At 40.8% G+C, this 16399-nt stretch overlaps 5 protein-coding genes across 8 annotated transcripts; 3 read left to right on the forward strand and 2 right to left on the reverse strand.

The window, feature by feature from the left end:
* Nucleotides 1–63: 63 nt before the first annotated feature.
* LOC143375518 (activating signal cointegrator 1 complex subunit 2) lies at nt 64–4351 on the forward strand. Of its 2 annotated transcripts, none has more exons than XM_076824711.1 (14): nt 64–200; nt 312–389; nt 473–633; nt 1287–1671; nt 1745–1965; nt 2042–2227; nt 2310–2465; nt 2807–2906; nt 2968–3138; nt 3208–3339; nt 3412–3542; nt 3681–3798; nt 3872–4046; nt 4144–4351. In XM_076824711.1, exons 1-14 carry the CDS (start codon nt 159–161, stop codon nt 4281–4283), a joined length of 2196 nt encoding a protein of 731 aa, XP_076680826.1. In that variant the 5' UTR covers nt 64–158; the 3' UTR covers nt 4284–4351. The 2 variants fall into 2 exon arrangements, with proteins under 2 accessions (XP_076680826.1, XP_076680827.1); XM_076824712.1 differs by having other exon boundaries at nt 2807–2900.
* LOC143375520 (bridging integrator 3) lies at nt 3583–5818 on the reverse strand. 2 transcript variants are annotated; one of them, XM_076824714.1, is made up of 4 exons: nt 5500–5817; nt 5311–5418; nt 5010–5184; nt 3583–4946 (listed from the first exon to the last, which is right to left on the reverse strand). In XM_076824714.1, exons 1-4 carry the CDS (start codon nt 5505–5507, stop codon nt 4437–4439), a joined length of 801 nt encoding a protein of 266 aa, XP_076680829.1. In that variant the 5' UTR covers nt 5508–5817; the 3' UTR covers nt 3583–4436. The 2 variants fall into 2 exon arrangements, with proteins under 2 accessions (XP_076680829.1, XP_076680830.1); XM_076824715.1 differs by lacking the exon at nt 5311–5418 and having other exon boundaries at nt 5500–5818.
* A 104-nt stretch (nt 5819–5922) lies between these two features.
* Rpii18 (RNA polymerase II subunit RpII18) lies at nt 5923–7017 on the reverse strand. 2 transcript variants are annotated; one of them, XM_076824719.1, is made up of 3 exons: nt 6849–7017; nt 6405–6557; nt 5923–6278 (listed from the first exon to the last, which is right to left on the reverse strand). In XM_076824719.1, the coding sequence occupies exons 1-3, from the start codon at nt 6875–6877 to the stop codon at nt 6068–6070; spliced, it is 393 nt and encodes a 130-aa protein (XP_076680834.1). In that variant the 5' UTR covers nt 6878–7017; the 3' UTR covers nt 5923–6067. The 2 variants fall into 2 exon arrangements, with proteins under 2 accessions (XP_076680834.1, XP_076680833.1); XM_076824718.1 differs by having other exon boundaries at nt 5923–6269; nt 6396–6557.
* A 300-nt stretch (nt 7018–7317) lies between these two features.
* Nucleotides 7318–8941, forward strand: LOC143375521 (uncharacterized). The gene has a single exon (XM_076824716.1). It carries the CDS (start codon nt 7551–7553, stop codon nt 8259–8261), a length of 711 nt encoding a protein of 236 aa, XP_076680831.1. The 5' UTR covers nt 7318–7550; the 3' UTR covers nt 8262–8941.
* A 5211-nt stretch (nt 8942–14152) lies between these two features.
* LOC143375423 (abscission/NoCut checkpoint regulator) lies at nt 14153–16307 on the forward strand. Its single transcript, XM_076824488.1, has 6 exons — nt 14153–14505; nt 14687–14886; nt 14967–15195; nt 15262–15417; nt 15491–15625; nt 15698–16307. Exons 1-6 carry the CDS (start codon nt 14458–14460, stop codon nt 15884–15886), a joined length of 957 nt encoding a protein of 318 aa, XP_076680603.1. The 5' UTR covers nt 14153–14457; the 3' UTR covers nt 15887–16307.
* Nucleotides 16308–16399: the final 92 nt, after the last annotated feature.

Raw genomic sequence — 16399 nt, forward strand, 5'->3', positions numbered from 1 at the left:
GGATTCCCCGATTTACCATTATCCTCGACTTTCAATTTATGCGGACATAGGTTAGCTGCGAAAAGACAATTGCGCTTACCGCGTGACAGTCGCAGTTCGATTGTTTAACAGCTAGTTAATTGCGAACACAGGTGTTGAGCAACAGCTTAGTGGTATTTATGACGGACAATGTATTGTTCGAGAACATGGAACGCTTCGAGGTATCCCACCTTTCATTATTTATAACTCCTTTTCGCGTGGGAATCGCGGCTCGCTGGAGGTTAGAATAATCGGGATTGCAAGATCGTGTTATGTTTTCGTTTGTTCAACAGAATCCAAAACTTCTGCCCTTGGAGGACCTAAAATTAAAGACTAGCACTGGCGGTGTTGTTGAACATGTCGATGCTCTGGTATGTTTATTTAGTTCACTCAATAGTTCACTTGCAGTTTTGTTTGGTTTTTTAATAGAATAGTGTAATGAATTTTTTTGCAGAGCAAAAGGTGGGTGGATGAGCGTTACTTCTTGCATTACGAAGCTCCTGTGCTGTACGATGATAAAGGAGCTGAAATTGCGGGTGCGAAGGAGCATTGGATGGAAATCGTCAGGTACATGATCGACGATTTAAGGTGGTTACTCAGTCTTCCATTTTATAGGTAGGTATGATCGAGAATTCAGCGCTGACTGTATTTATCGATCCTCGAATGATGTAAAGCAGGGTTGGGTAATTATTTAGAAGTTTTCCATCCTTACCGATTTCAATGATTTTTGGATATGTTGTCGGGGACACGATTCTGAACAACTTTTTCCTATACATGTTACCGCCGCTCGACCTATGTTTCCTAGATATTTGCGAAAAACTTCCTTTGACTTATTCCGACACAACGCATTCCACTTTTCAACTTGTCCCGGGTATTAGTATTGGTTGGGGCTAGATTAGTGCGGGGGGCGCGTAAAGCATGATAGTGAACTTACGTCGCTATCATGCTTTACGCGCCCCCCGCACTAATCTAGCCCCAACCAATACTAATACCCGGGACAAGTTGGAAAGTGGAATGCATTGCGTCGGAATAAATCAACAGAAGTTTTTCGCAAATATCTTGAAAACGAAGGCCGTGCGGTAGTAACATGTGTAGGAAAAAGTTGGTCAGAATCTTGATCTTGATAACATATCCAAAAATCATTGAAATCGGTGAGGATGGAAGACCTAAATAATTACGGTAATTATAAACATTGTACGGTAATTATTTACATTGTAAAATATCGTCTACGCGTTATATATCTTTATTGTTGCGCATTCTTTATTTAGATTCTGGTCGAACATTGCGTTCAATACCTCGATACTAAACGCATTGGTATCTTTTCTACAAGAGGCGCCACCGTTTTACGCTCTAGAATATTTCCCAAACTCTCCGGAAATGTTAGAACTCCTCCAAGCGCTCCATCGCTATGTACTTATGGCTTTCACACGTTTTGTTACGAACAAAGAGGACCCTAAAGAACACATGAGCCGTCCATTTTTGGGGAATTTATTGTATGAAAACTACATATTCACAGTACCAATTATCTTTGATCTGTGCCAACTTTATGGCCGAGAAAATCCTAAAATAATGAAGAAAATTTTAAATTGTTTATTTACATTAGAGCCAAAGTACAATAACGATCTTAAAAAAACTGTTCCTCGGCTTATAGAGGTGACGTATTAATGTATACAGAGCGTTCGTCTCCGTTAATAAATAGAACTGAATTTGGGAATTGTTAGTGTAGGCTTTGGAGAACGTCGACGGCAAGTTCGGTATTAGTTCCATTCATAATAGCAGTGAGGCGGTTTCACTGTCGAGACAGAATACTGGTCCCAAGAACCTTACGTTGTTTAATTTGGAGGATATGATATTATATGTATTAGATATATCATCAACGTTGACTGTGTTCTTGAAAAATTACCCCCCTGCAGTGAGTATATTTCACGAGGAGAATTTTATGAAGAAGTAAGTGTACAAGTCTGTGGTTGAATTTATCCCGATTACTTTCTGGTAACTCACGCTTTTCTCTACCATTAATTAGAATTCTTTCTACGTATGAGAGCACGATGCCTGAGATGTATAAACAGCTAGATAAGCTAGGATGCAACGATAAAAACATGCCTAAGTACATGGAACTGAAGCATCGGTTGGACGTGACAAGGATCGAGATGTTGAACTTGTTCCACACTATCATAAATCAGCCCATACTGAGTATTGAAGACAGATTGTAAGATTATACCTACTTAAAGTAATGAAATGTTTATCGTCTAGCATAATCAACACAAACGTGGTTATAATATTGCGCATAGGGAAACGATATCAGACGTAGAGAGGAAGGAAATCGTGGAAGAGTATCTTACTTGTTTAGACGACGCTGTTTCTGAAAAAGAATTCATTACGGATTACGATCAATTATATCCAGTTGGACCGAATCTGAAATCCATATTGACAATATGCCCCGAAATGTATCCTTTCTCAACGTAAAAAGAATTGAAGTCGTAGGCTACCTATATATACTGCCCTCCTTAGACAAAATGTCCTATCTAACACTTCAAAACATCCGAAAAAACTACAGTTTTATCATTTTCTTTCTGCTATCCTTGTAACAAAAATAAAATTAGAGAGTTTCTAGATCTCTACGAAGCACGTAGGGTTTCCTCACTTTACTTAAAAGGTAAAATACGTGTGGAACTTTAAATATTTCAATGTTTCTTGAAAAATGGAAAAATGCTAGATAGGATATTTTAACTAAGGAGAGCAGTATATCAATTTGAATTTAATACTTCGGTACTTAACGAACATTTAGTGATACAATAAAGTGTGACTACATAATGAAATTACTGAATTCATACTCTTTGATAGAAGAGTCGCACGCTCCGTCCACTGCTTTCTCCAACAACGTAGGTGTAAGTAGGAGATACGAGAAGTATGTTTTTCATATAATTATTACAATATCATTCTGTATAGGAAGCTGTAGCTGGACCTAGCGGTATTCAAAATCGATCGACGGTATCATCCGACAGCATAAGGCCGTTGAAGAAGAAAAAGATGCCCGTAATGAAGAACAATGTTCAATTGGCATTACTTGTTTCTGAAGTAAAAGATATCTTGCATGACTTAGACGAGCAGTTCATTCAGGTAACAGTTTCGTTATGGACGAAGATGCATCTTACGAGAGCATATTTCGCAATGTCACTCGCTTTACAGGTATGCTTGGAGAATTACGGTTACAATACTGAGTCTGTGATAAATGCTGTTCTGGAAGACACATTACCGTCGAAATTGAAAGCCCTGAAAGATCTGAAATCGACCATGAACGACGCCCCGGTAGACGACACGGTACCCAAAATTTCCTCGTTGCGTCATCGATCTATCAGGCAGTGTAAATGTGCATTCGTGTAATTTCTTTAGGAGACGTATGCAGCTGATGAAGACCTAGCTTTCGGGTTTGAACGAATGAACGTGGCCAGCGACTTCTACGACGATGTTCACGAGAAGACTCGCGAGATCATCCCAGTGCCGAAAGATTACATAACTAGAAAGTAGGTTCAGGACGAGCGTGATCACATTTAATCATAGATATATCATAAAAAAATATTTAATCGACAATACTCATGTACATTACATTCATAAGATTATACTGCCCTGTAGAATATAATTGAACATCGATCTTGTTACAGTTACAGCCTTGTGGACGAGTACGAGGACGAGTACGACGACACGTATGATAATTGTGATATTCGCGCTGCTACGCGGGACTCCGTTGAGGCGGATTACGGACCTTTTACCACGCCAAGAGTTAGTATTTCTGTTTAGCCCGATAATACGATTTAGTCGCACGAGCGTTCACACGGACGGTTTTCCATATCAGGTGCTTCTTGAGAAGCAAAAGGTCGAAGTTACCGAAGAGTCGGAGTCGGAGAATGAAGGGACAGAGACCGAGCAGAATGGAAGAGATCACTTCATACAGAATCCGGCGGAATTGCGCGCGAAAGCTGAACAACGAAGAGCCGCGCGAGGTGGGAAACAACCAGCTGACGTGGTTGGTAAGTTTCGTTTGTGAAAATTCATACATGATCACACGATTATATACATTCCGTGCCGTGGCCCACCAGTGAACGTTTCTGTGTTCTTCCTGCTTAGGCAAATCCAGGGGCAGAGGGCAAGAAAAGAACGTGTTGTACAACAGACAACAGAAGAACACCCATAAAGACACGCGTGCCAATCACAATCGTCGTTCAGGTGCCCAGTTCAAACGAAGTCAAGGAATGGTTTCGTCTTAAAGCTATCTATACTTTTACAACATCAGTGTAAATACTGCCATGTGATAAATACATTCGTACCTACATTACCTCCGCAGCATATAGCGGGTCCTCTCGGTGTCCCGTTCTTCATCGTCTCGTCGAAACGTTTCTCCCGGAAGTACTTGCGACTGTTCAATGGTCTTTGACAATGGTAAGAGCCCTTATTCTGTTAATTTGGCTGGCCACCGTCTCTTGGTATTCCTCCTCGGGCACCATAGCGCTGGACGGTGATCCCGAAACGTTCTGGACCGGCATCAAGTGCGTGAACAACTTCGTAGTACTTCCATAGTAATCCAATTGTATCATGATCAAAGCATGAACGCTAGGCTTAATGTAATCCAATCTCTTCTCGAGAAACGTCGGTAGTTCTACCAGTAATTGGGCGTGTACAGTTTTCAAATCTTTCCCGGCCGCCTCCTCTGACCTGCGCTCTCTTTCCAGCTTCGCGATATGACTAGCGGTCCTGTCTTTTTTCTCTTGCAGCTTCTTCACACGATTGTGAGAATATTTCCAAGCGACCACCAGCTCCTCGCGCTTGCTTATCGCCGCGGCTATTAGCGCGAACTCGTCGCGTAATTTCTTCAGAGGCTCTATGAACGTTTTCTGACAAAGTGTCGCCATTTCTTGTACTGTTTTCCCAATCTGTTGAAGACATAGAGATCTTTGCTACGCTCGATCTTGTAGGAAAGCAATTTCTAGACGCACCTGTGTTGTGACGGAGTGATAGTCTTCCACTATCTTCCTGAAATCATCGCTAAGATGGGCCAAACCACAGGTTGTCAGATTTATCGTTAGCCTCTGATCCGCTCGATCCAGGTTCGCCACAGCATCCGTGTACTTCTTCATCTCTTTTGTCAGTTTCCTAATCGTGTCTTCGACGCTAAAACGGGAATACCCTGACTGTCAGCCGGCTAACGTTTGAGTAAATTTTCTACATTTTCAAGACTTGTCTGATGCTCTTGATTACGAATTAAAGTAGCAGTAAATATCGCTAAAGGATACATACTGAATAAGTCTTTGCACTGCAACATCCAGCTCTCTGTCTTCTGCGTGCGATAACAGAGGCGGTGCTGGTGTGGGTCTTAATGTCAAATGATTCTTTTTTAAGGGATTCCTGTGTGTATTTTAATGGTGTTGAATCGAGTTCTGACTTCTTTAGGTTAGCAAATAGTTGCGGGTAATGTGATTTACTCACCACGTCATGTTATAGTTATAACTGCAAGTACTTTCATAATATCATATTTCTCCCACTGGATCTGATTTATATAGATATTATTCTAACTATTAATTAGAAGGCCGTCGCAGCTGAACGCGCGGCACCCTTTGTACCCGTTATCACTATCATCTGAGATTGATAAGACTCGTGATAAACCAGTTGATTCAAATAATTTCGTGTGCTGGCGCTGTAGGTTCATTGATTTTTTATACAAATACAGACCCCCATAGCTTTTAAAGATTTTGCTACGCGTTAGCTGCTCGAAGTATTTAAATTTGACGTAACGTTTCCTAACCTTCAGTAAATTTATAGAGCTTTTCCACCAGTTGCGTTTTCCAACTAGATATAGTGAAGCCTACAATCACTGGTAGTGTGTGTATATGTGTGTATTAAAGAACACTGTTCTGTTATACTGAAACGATGTTTATTTATTTGTTCTGTACAAACACTTTGTTTTACAAGGATTGAAATATTATTGATACAATAAATTCCAAGGCTTCTTAAATTAACTTAATCTAGGATTTAGATACACAGGCTTTAATACAGCTTAGTGGTCTATAATAATTAATTCGTCTATTCCCCAATCTTCGTAACTGTTGTCAGGCAGATAGCGCCTGATCACGATTGGTATTTTCCTCTGCTTCAATTCCTTCATGGCGATTTGCAATGGATCTGTTTCTCCCTCCAATTCCACCATTACCGGAGCACACATGGCTATCTGCAGTGCTCTGGTTCCTAATACCCTTGCTCTTTCATACCTGTAAGCGTAAAACAAAGTGTAAGGTCTATTCTATTTGAAATTTGTAGAGGCTGTTACTCTGTATTGTTTATGTATTAGTAACGGAGCTGCACTGTTCGGTTAAGGATGTTTCAACGTTACTTGCTTTGTCATGTATCTGGTCGTAATTCTCTTGGATCTTTGAACCCCACCACTAGCTTCGCCAGCTGCTAGTAACTCGATATTCTCTCCATCCTCTTCTTGAGGTTCCAATTCTATGTTATCGTCGTCGTCAACATCGTCGAAATCATCTGCAACGCTTTAAATGATAAAATTCGGTAAGTTTGTTCTCAAAATCACGTAACGATATACTTAAGTTTAATAATCTAAGGTTATGTTTCGCCTATTTTAACTGAGAATACGGGTTAAGAAGGCATTCCTGTTTATGATGCGTGCGAAATTGATATAAGACTGAAATCATTTCGATGCTGAAAGTTATATACATTTATAAGGTAAGTTGATTATATATTTGTTAGAAAACATTCGCACATTTTGAATGCTAGAGATTCCCGCAGTTTTTAATTTACGATTAACTAAAAGAATTACTTACTCGTCGCCATCAAAATCATCATCTGCCATAGTTTCTTAATCAAATTAAATATTACCCGTGCAATGTGAATTCAAATATAAATAACTTTGTTCCTTTCACCACCTTTCGCACAAAATAATGATCAAATCTAACCACGATGCAGAGGGCAGTGGAGCAGCGATAAACATGGACGCTGGCACTATTCTAATAATAAGATTCCTAGAAAATTATGCAGCATTTAGTTACTTTGCAATATTTCATTTAAATTACCATTGGAGTACATTCCTTTTGTTTGAAGAATCTATATATTTATCATGGGTGCGTTCCACTTACGCCCAAATCGCCCGCGCGGTTGCGAGATATAATGGAAATCACGGGCGATTTGGACGTAAGTAGCATTCGCCCTAATTGTCGAGACATATTGCCACGTGTAAAGGGACCTTAAACCTAACCCGACGGTGGTGCATCATTCACACCAGCGCTCCCTACACTCCCCCCCTCGTTCCGAGACACTCAGCTACGGCGTCGTTGTCAACTGGTCGCAAGTTTTCTGCTGCAGTGGCTCGGAGTAGACGATTTAATAACGGGGTACATCCAGATACATACACGAGCGTGTGGTCACCCGTTCGCTTTGTTGGCTGGCTGGCTGGCTGTGTGTCTACCGGCCGGTTCCCTGTGCACGTTCTTACATCCCTTCGCTACTCTTCGTCACTACTGCGCAAGATGTCTCGTGAAGAAATAACGGACGCTAGTATTTTCCCGGGGCCGTGCCACTGGTCTCCCCGATTTTCCATGGCTGAGTACGACGCGTGGAACGAGCTGGCGACGAACGACGCACGGGTAGGCATGGAGTGGAATCGCGAGAAGACCCTCGAGCTGCTGCGTGAGTACCAGCAGAGGCGCGTTCTGTGGGACTGGAACACTCGGGGTTATCGTAACCTGGCGACACGGAGACGGGCGATTCAGGAGCTGGCCGAAATATTCGGCTGCACCACCCTCGAGATCGAGAAGAAGGTCACGCATCTCAAGTGCCAGTACTCAAGGGAGCTGCACAAGATAAAGAACTACCGGCCCACCGGGCCCGACGATGTATTCGTCTCCAAGTGGTACGGCTTTAAGGCGATGCAATTCCTGCAGACCGGCACATGCAGATACAGTAAGAGGAAGAAGAAGGTCGAGCAGGACGTAGTGAGTGACATAATGTTCATAGACTGTAACAAGGAACCGAACTGCTCGGAAGCTGATTCCTTCAACCCTTTGCCGAACGAGAATGCCGAGAAGGAGGAGTCCAGCTGGAATGCAATGAGACTGTACGGCTCGCTGCAAGAGCAGACGGACCCAATCGGTGACTACGATGAGTATGGAGATACGAAAGTTGGGATCATGTCAGGGTCATCAATGGAGAACCTGAGCGCAACTTTTTCTCACCCGTAACACCACCAGCACATGTGCCACTTGTGATCGGTGTTTTAAGTGTATTTAAATTATCTTATTTTACTTCTTAATTTCTACTTCTATAATAAATATATGTATATATAATTCTTCTTATTATTAGCTATTATTAATTATGTACACATAAACAGATATTAGATGTCAATTATTTCAGCATAAAATTTTTTAAATACTTTATGATTTTCTCCTTTTGTTGTTATTTTAAGTTTGAAATCAACTGTCAGCCAAGGTACATGCGCTAGTGGCGCCCTCTACGCTTAGCTTTGTGTCAGCTTCCCCATTGTAGAGAACCTTTTGCTCCACGTGCACGTAAATATAGGACGTGATATCCGAAATTAGGTAAACACTCTTCTGTAAGAAAATAATGTATTTTTAACAATATAAACAGTAGTTGTATAACAATAAAGGTTTAAAATGGTACATATATACTTGTATCCACGGAGTCATTAAACCAATCAAAGATTTAAAAGTAACTAGATGTAGTGACAGTAAAATTGCAAAACAACAGGCGCACAAAAGTGCCACACTCTCATGCATGAGCGTAGCGGGCGGAGGGGCGATGGTGGGCACTTGACACAGGAAAAAAATGAATTAATCGTTCATCCACAATTAAATTAGTATTTTACAAAGTAAAAATAAATTAAATTTGAAGTAACCCCGAATTACACGATTCCGGTTAATTGATTCCTACCTACGTATATAAATTGTAATAACAAAAATTGTTTCACTATTTATTCCGCCCCTCTGAATGAAATCCTATGTCCATGCTATCATGACTTTTTTCGCCCTACACTGAGTTAAAGGGTAGTATTCTCAGTCGCTACGAAGAGACGCAGAATTTTCGAACGCTTCTTAAAAGGCCTGCGCCTCTTATTTGCAACTTTAAGGCGATGCCTTCGAAGCTGAAATTCAGAATACCTCTCTTCGCTTCATGTTCTCCTGATACCTGGGCCAAAATCTGGCAAAAATTTTCAGAATGCACAAAATTGGGCTTCGTAACAGGATAACATGACGTGGAAAGAGGTGGCACTAAGTAACGTCTCCGGAGAGAGAATCGAGGATGCCTTCGAAGCTGAAATTCAGAATACCTCTCTTCGCTTCATGTTCTCCTGATACCTGGGCCAAAATCTGGCAAAAATTTTCAGAATGCACAAAATTGGGCTTCGTAACAGGAGAACATGACGTGGAAAGAGGTGGCACTAAGTAACGTCTCCGGAGAGAGAATCGAGGATGCCTTCGAAGCTGAAATTCAGAATACCTCTCTTTGCTTCATGTTCTCCTGATACCTGGGCCAAAATCTGGCAAAAATTTTCAGAATGCACAAAATTGGCTTCGTAACAGGATAACATGACGTGGAAAGAGGTGGCACTAAGTAACGTCTCCGGAGAGAGAATCGAGGTTGCCTTCGAAGCTGAAATTCAGAATACCTCTCTTCGCTTCATGTTCTCCTGATACCTGGGCCAAAATCTGGCAAAAATTTTCAGAATGCACAAAATTGGGCTTCGTAACAGGATAACATGACGTGGAAAGAGGTGGCACTAAGTAACGTCTCCGGAGAGAGAATCGAGGATGCCTTCGAAGCTGAAATTTAGAATACCTCTTTCCACTTCATGTTCTCCTGATATATTGGCCAAAATCTGGCGAAAATTTTCAGATATCTCTAAAATCAGGCTTTGTAACAGGATAACATGACGTGGAAAGAGGTAGCGCAAAGTAATGTCTCTGAAGAGAAGTAGAAGCCTTGAACGAAAGTCGATAGAGTTTGAGAGTAGTGAATGGCATATTTAAAGTAGTGCATTAATGCGAAGATTTTTAAAACCACTCTGCGTGGAAGGATCATTTTAGGTGTTCTTTTTAGCATGTCTTTTATTGTGATTTGGAATAGGAAGGAGTAAGTAGTGCTCGTTAAATAAAAAAACTCTTTTACCACTTAACTGCAATTTATTCAAATAAGTGAAATGCAATACAATGAAATGTTACAAGTGTAACTGGGTAATTCGGCTGAACCAGTATCTTGTGCAAATTTCATATCAATGAACGCAGTCGAAAATGCAGCTGGTTTAACGTCCTTTTATGTAAAAATTCCTTACCTGTAAAGCAGAAATATACTCGATTAATAATCGCTCTAGTTACAGTATGTGAGATTAGTTACATCGCAGCGGCACACTCTAAACTCTAAACATGTCACACATATGCAAGCACGCAGCACGCACAGCACTTCAACAGATTTCAGAGTAGGTAGTTGCTGAATTGGCCGCTACTCGTGTCGCACCCAACGTTACCGACTGATTCTAAAATAAGATTACAGTGCTACGAGTGGTAGGAATTAATATTAAATCTTACCGGAAACATATAAAATCTAAAACGACTAATTTCAATCAACATGTTGCACAATAAAATTATTCCCTATACTAATATATTTTCATAAGTGACAAAATGTTGTAACGTTTCTCCCATTTTCAATAATACACAAGGCAAGTTACTAAAAATATTTTTCTTCTTACAGGTTTTAACTTCGGAATATTTCGACGGAATGATGGAAACCTTGATAGTAATCACAAGAAAATAGTGACTTTATATACCTTATACTTTATTGTAACACTGTAAAGGCCTTTTATGCAAATATATTGAAAGAATCTTGAAACAAACTGTATTATTATTCAGAAATACCTTTTACATATTCCTATCCAAATTTCCTTAACAATACCATAGATTTCCTTTGTTAATAAGTCGATATTGAAGAAAATTGTGCAACTAGTGCCCATGGAATACTACTCAGAAATTACAAGCTTCGAGTCTTTCAAAAGCATCACATTAACCGAGAACTGTTTAAAGGCCCATGAAAGGCGTAGCTCTTGTTTGCTACTTTAAGGCAATGCTTCGAAGCTGAAATTCAGAATACCTCTTTTCGCTTCATGTTCTCCTGATACCTGGTCCAAAATCTGGCAAAAATTTTCAGAATGCACAAAATTGGGCTTCGTAACAGGATAACATGACGTGGAAAGAGGTGGCACTAAGTAACGTCTCCGGAGAGAGAATCGAGGATGCCTTCGAAGCTGAAATTCAGAATACCTCTCTTCGCTTCATGTTCTCCTGATACCTGGGCCAAAATCTGGCAAAAACTTTCAGAATGCACAAAATTGGCTTCGTAACAGGATAACATGACGTGGAAAGAGGTGGCACTAAGTAACGTCTCCGGAGAGAGAATCGAGGATGCCTTCGAAGCTGAAATTCAGAATACCTCTCTTCGCTTCATGTTCTCCTGATACCTGGGCCAAAATCTGGCAAAAATTTTCAGAATGCACAAAATTGGGCTTCGTAACAGGATAACATGACGTGGAAAGAGGTGGCACTAAGTAACGTCTCCGGAGAGAGAATCGAGGATGCCTTCGAAGCTGAAATTCAGAATACCTCTCTTCGCTTCATGTTCTCCTGATACCTGGGCCAAAATCTGGCAAAAATTTTCAGAATGCACAAAATTGGCTTCGTAACAGGATAACATGACGTGGAAAGAGGTGGCACTAAGTAACGTCTCCGGAGAGAGAATCGAGGATGCCTTCGAAGCTGAAATTCAGAATACCTCTCTTCGCTTCATGTTCTCCTGATACCTGGGCCAAAATCTGGCAAAAATTTTCAGAATGCACAAAATTGGGCTTCGTAACAGGATAACATGACGTGGAAAGAGGTGGCACAAAGTAACGTCTCCGGAGAGAGAATCGAGGATGCCTTCGAAGCTGAAATTCAGAATACCTCTCTTCGCTTCATGTTCTCCTGATACCTGGGCCAAAATCTGGCAAAAATTTTCAGAATGCACAAAATTGGGCTTCGTAACAGGATAACATGACGTGGAAAGAGGTGGCACTAAGTAACGTCTCCGGAGAGAGAATCGAGGATGCCTTCGAAGCTGAAATTTAGAATACCTCTTTTCGCTTCATGTTCTCCTGATACCTGGGCCAAAATCTGGCAAAAATTTTCAGAATGCACAAAATTGGGCTTCGTAACAGGATAACATGACGTGGAAAGAGGTGGCACTAAGTAACGTCTCCGGAGAGAGAATCGAGGATGCCTTCGAAGCTGAAATTTAGAATACCTCTCTTCGCTTCATGTTCTCCTGATACCTGGGCCAAAATCTGGCAAAAATTTTCAGAATGCACAAAATTGGGCTTCGTAACAGGATAACATGACGTGGAAAGAGGTGGCACAAAGTAACGTCTCCGGAGAGAGAATCGAGGATGCCTTCGAAGCTGAAATTCAGAATACCTCTCTTCGCTTCATGTTCTCCTGATACCTGGGCCAAAATCTGGCAAAAATTTTCAGAATGCACAAAATTGGGCTTCGTAACAGGATAACATGACGTGGAAAGAGGTGGCACTAAGTAACGTCTCCGGAGAGAGAATCGAGGATGCCTTCGAAGCTGAAATTCAGAATACCTCTCTTCGCTTCATGTTCTCCTGATACCTGGGCCAAAATCTGGCAAAAATTTTCAGAATGCACAAAATTGGGCTTCGTAACAGGATAACATGACGTGGAAAGAGGTGGCACTAAGTAACGTCTCCGGAGAGAGAATCGAGGATGCCTTCGAAGCTGAAATTCAGAATACCTCTTTTCGCTTCATGTTCTCCTGATACCTGGGCCAAAATCTGGCAAAAATTTTCAGAATGCACAAAATTGGCTTCGTAACAGGATAACATGACGTGGAAAGAGGTGGCACTAAGTAACGTCTCTGGAGAGAGAATCGAGGATGCCTTCGAAGCTGAAATTCAGAATACCTCTCTTCGCTTCATGTTCTCCTGATACCTGGGCCAAAATCTGGCAAAAATTTTCAGAATGCACAAAATTGGGCTTCGTAACAGGATAACATGACGTGGAAAGAGGTGGCACTAAGTAACGTCTCCGGAGAGAGAATCGAGGATGCCTTCGAAGCTGAAATTCAGAATACCTCTTTTCGCTTCATGTTCTCCTGATACCTGGGCCAAAATCTGGCAAAAATTTTCAGAATGCACAAAATTGGGCTTCGTAACAGGATAACATGACGTGGAAAGAGGTATACTAAATTTCGGCTTCGAAGGCATCGCCTTAAAGTTGCAAATAAGATTCAATGCGGAGCGCTCTGCTCACCGTTTGAGTTACAAAACTCTTTTAGTAACCTAAAAATGCTTGGATTCTGCGGGTATATTTTGTCGACTTTTGCTTTACTTTGGACACTGATATTATTACATATCAACACAATCTCGTTGCACCATGAGCAGAGCGTTCCGCATTGAACCTTCCTCTTTCGAATGAGACCTTGCCCAGCCCCAAATCTGCTCATATAAGGACGAAAAACGAAAAATCCCGAACCCATGTTTCGGGCCAGATTGTGTCGGTATACAGCGCGCTGCATTACCCGTGTCTACCCCCTTAAGCATGCGGCATCCTCTACTAACCTAGTAGCTAGTAAAGGATGCCGAATGCTTAAGCATTTGCTTAAGAATAAGTAGCGACTGAGAATACCGCCCAAAATGTTGATACTGTTGATTGGCCGCCAACTTCCAGCGTTGCCGGGAAATAGGTTCCTGCAAATTATTCGTAGTGGAGGGAGGAACACCTACAGCAGTAGTAGTATATGGTGCGTGATGACTTCGTGACGCCATACCAGCCGACGCAAAGCCAAGCGATGCTAAGCAATTTGATTGGTCCTTTCACTAGTGACAAGTAATTCCCCAACTTTTAAATCGATTCTTCGGTATTCGATTTTTCCCAGAATCGATTCTTTGATATTCGATTTCTCCCAGAATCGATTCTTTGATATTCGATTTCTCCTAGAATCGATACTTTGATGTAAGAATCGAAAATCGATTTGTCGCCCTTTGGGCTCTGAGTCATCTACGTGAAGTTATCTATATACAGAAGTATCTACAATTATAAACAATAAATTTCGTAATTTCATTTGCTTCTGATACGATTTCTATTTTAATAACCATCTCTGAAATTCAATTAAAATGTCGCTCACAGAATTCAAGTGTAAAATCGAATATTAACAGCGAAACGTACACGACGTAAGGGCAATTCAATTCTATAGTCGATTGCTAGTAACTTGGTCCGTTATCCGTCAGAATTTCTGAAGCAGAGTTTGTCACAGAGTTTTTTTATTGCCCCCGCAATGACATTGTAGTAACGATTAAAAAACAGATCCAACATGTCTTGCAACGTGTGTCAAACGAAATTCTCGTTTTTCACTAAAGAAGTAAGTTAATGTTCTTTACATCACGTACATCATTACAGGTTGCCTCACTAACCACTCGACATTACGTAAAAGCGCTTTCTCTACTTGTTAGATTTATAATTCAAACATCAGTCATATTAGAATTAAGATTTTCTACTATGCCCTCATTTTTACCAGCTTCCATTTGTTTCACGCCATTTAGGTTGCTTGCCCCAGTTGCGGCTTCTCATACTGCAATAAGTGCCTGAAATATAAATATGATATTCCAGATAAAGGAGTGAAAAAGATCTGCAGGCGTTGTTACAATAAATATACCTCTCCGAGAAAGCATAGCTCTAATAACGGTAACAGTATGTCTGACGAACACGAAGAGCCCCTTGCCCCTGTCGATATTACAAAGAAGTAATAACTTTTAGTCAACTTGATAACGCAGGCGTCGCATTATCGTCGCGCTCAGCTTACGTGGAATAATTGTTCGCTAGGTTGGACTCCTTGGAGAATCCAGCGAAGCCTCCCATTGTAATGTACAAACACACCAGTCACTGGGATAAGTTTAAGAAAGGCTTGGAACCCGCGGACCAGGAGATAGTCGATAGATTACAGAAATTAAAGGAGGAAGACAAGTCTACGGCTCTAAGCGTGGATGAAATAAGAAGGAGACTGGCGTTATTGAAAGACGAAGATCCAGATGCTAGCAATCATAAGACAAATGTATGCTCGCAGATTAGAATATATAAAATGTTTATTTTACAATATTTGTTATGCTTTCGTACACAGATACATCAAGTAGACACGAGGACAGATCAGCAGAAGACAGACGATCTAATACAGGAGTACCTCGAGCAGCTAGAATTATCTTCAGGAAGCGATCCTGCTAGTGAGATTCAATCGAGATTAAGATCCCTGCAGGGCGCGAGCGACGCACCCAGAAAAGTAGGCAATCGATGCGCAAATATATTAATTTGTACTTTCTAATTAGTACTATCTAATAGACCTTCGCTATTAGCATTCAAGGGAAGACATCGACGATGATGCAAAGCATGTTACAAAGAGATTAATCGCGAAAGCTTTAGCTGAAGCTGCATTGGAAAAGAAGTATGAAGAAGACGTAGACGAATTGGACGATGAGATGGAAATTGAGGTACATAGAACTTAATCTCTTATCTCAGCGAGGATTAAACAGAGAATTCTGATTATAACACGATGATCGTAGGCAAGGAAACGTAGTCACGACGAAGACGAGAAGCCAACTTGCGTTATGTGCGATCAGACAGAGAATTTAGAAGAATGCTTGGGCTGTCACGGTGATCTTTATTGTATCGTATGCTTCGAGGACAACCACGACGACTTTGAGATGAAGAAGCACAAAAGGCAGCCAGCTACGAAGCCAAGACCTTACTGAGCAGGGTCGATAGAAATTTTAAAGAAACAAGCTTTTTTTACTTTATATATAGTATATCACTAGATGATTTTTATATCACGGTCACAGACACTATCATTGAAATAGAAGCATTCCTTACACTGTACACACGAACAATAAATAATATAAAATCGCGCGATGCATTATAGTTCGTAAGCTTCAAGCTGATATTGTGATCCCATATGTATTATCATAAATTACATCGTACCGCATCTACTTCAATGGAAGATAGTTTTTATAATAATAATTAATGTATTTAGTAACGAACGCACGTGCTTCTATTAAGACACGGATTAATTTATACCGCGAAAAATCCTCGAGTTGCTTTCTATTTTTAAGTACTAATGGTCGGTGCTACTTCGATAACGTGCTCGTAGAAATAAAATGATTACGCTTTGGCAAACGAGTGTATGATATTCCGTTCGAATTATGCGCTTGCGCGGATATATTGTAATGTTATTTTTAGGGGGAAAGGATGACCGTTCAGTTTTCGCT

This window comes from Andrena cerasifolii, chromosome 12, assembly GCF_050908995.1.
Source record: "Andrena cerasifolii isolate SP2316 chromosome 12, iyAndCera1_principal, whole genome shotgun sequence".
Lineage (NCBI taxonomy): Eukaryota > Metazoa > Arthropoda > Insecta > Hymenoptera > Andrenidae > Andrena > Andrena cerasifolii.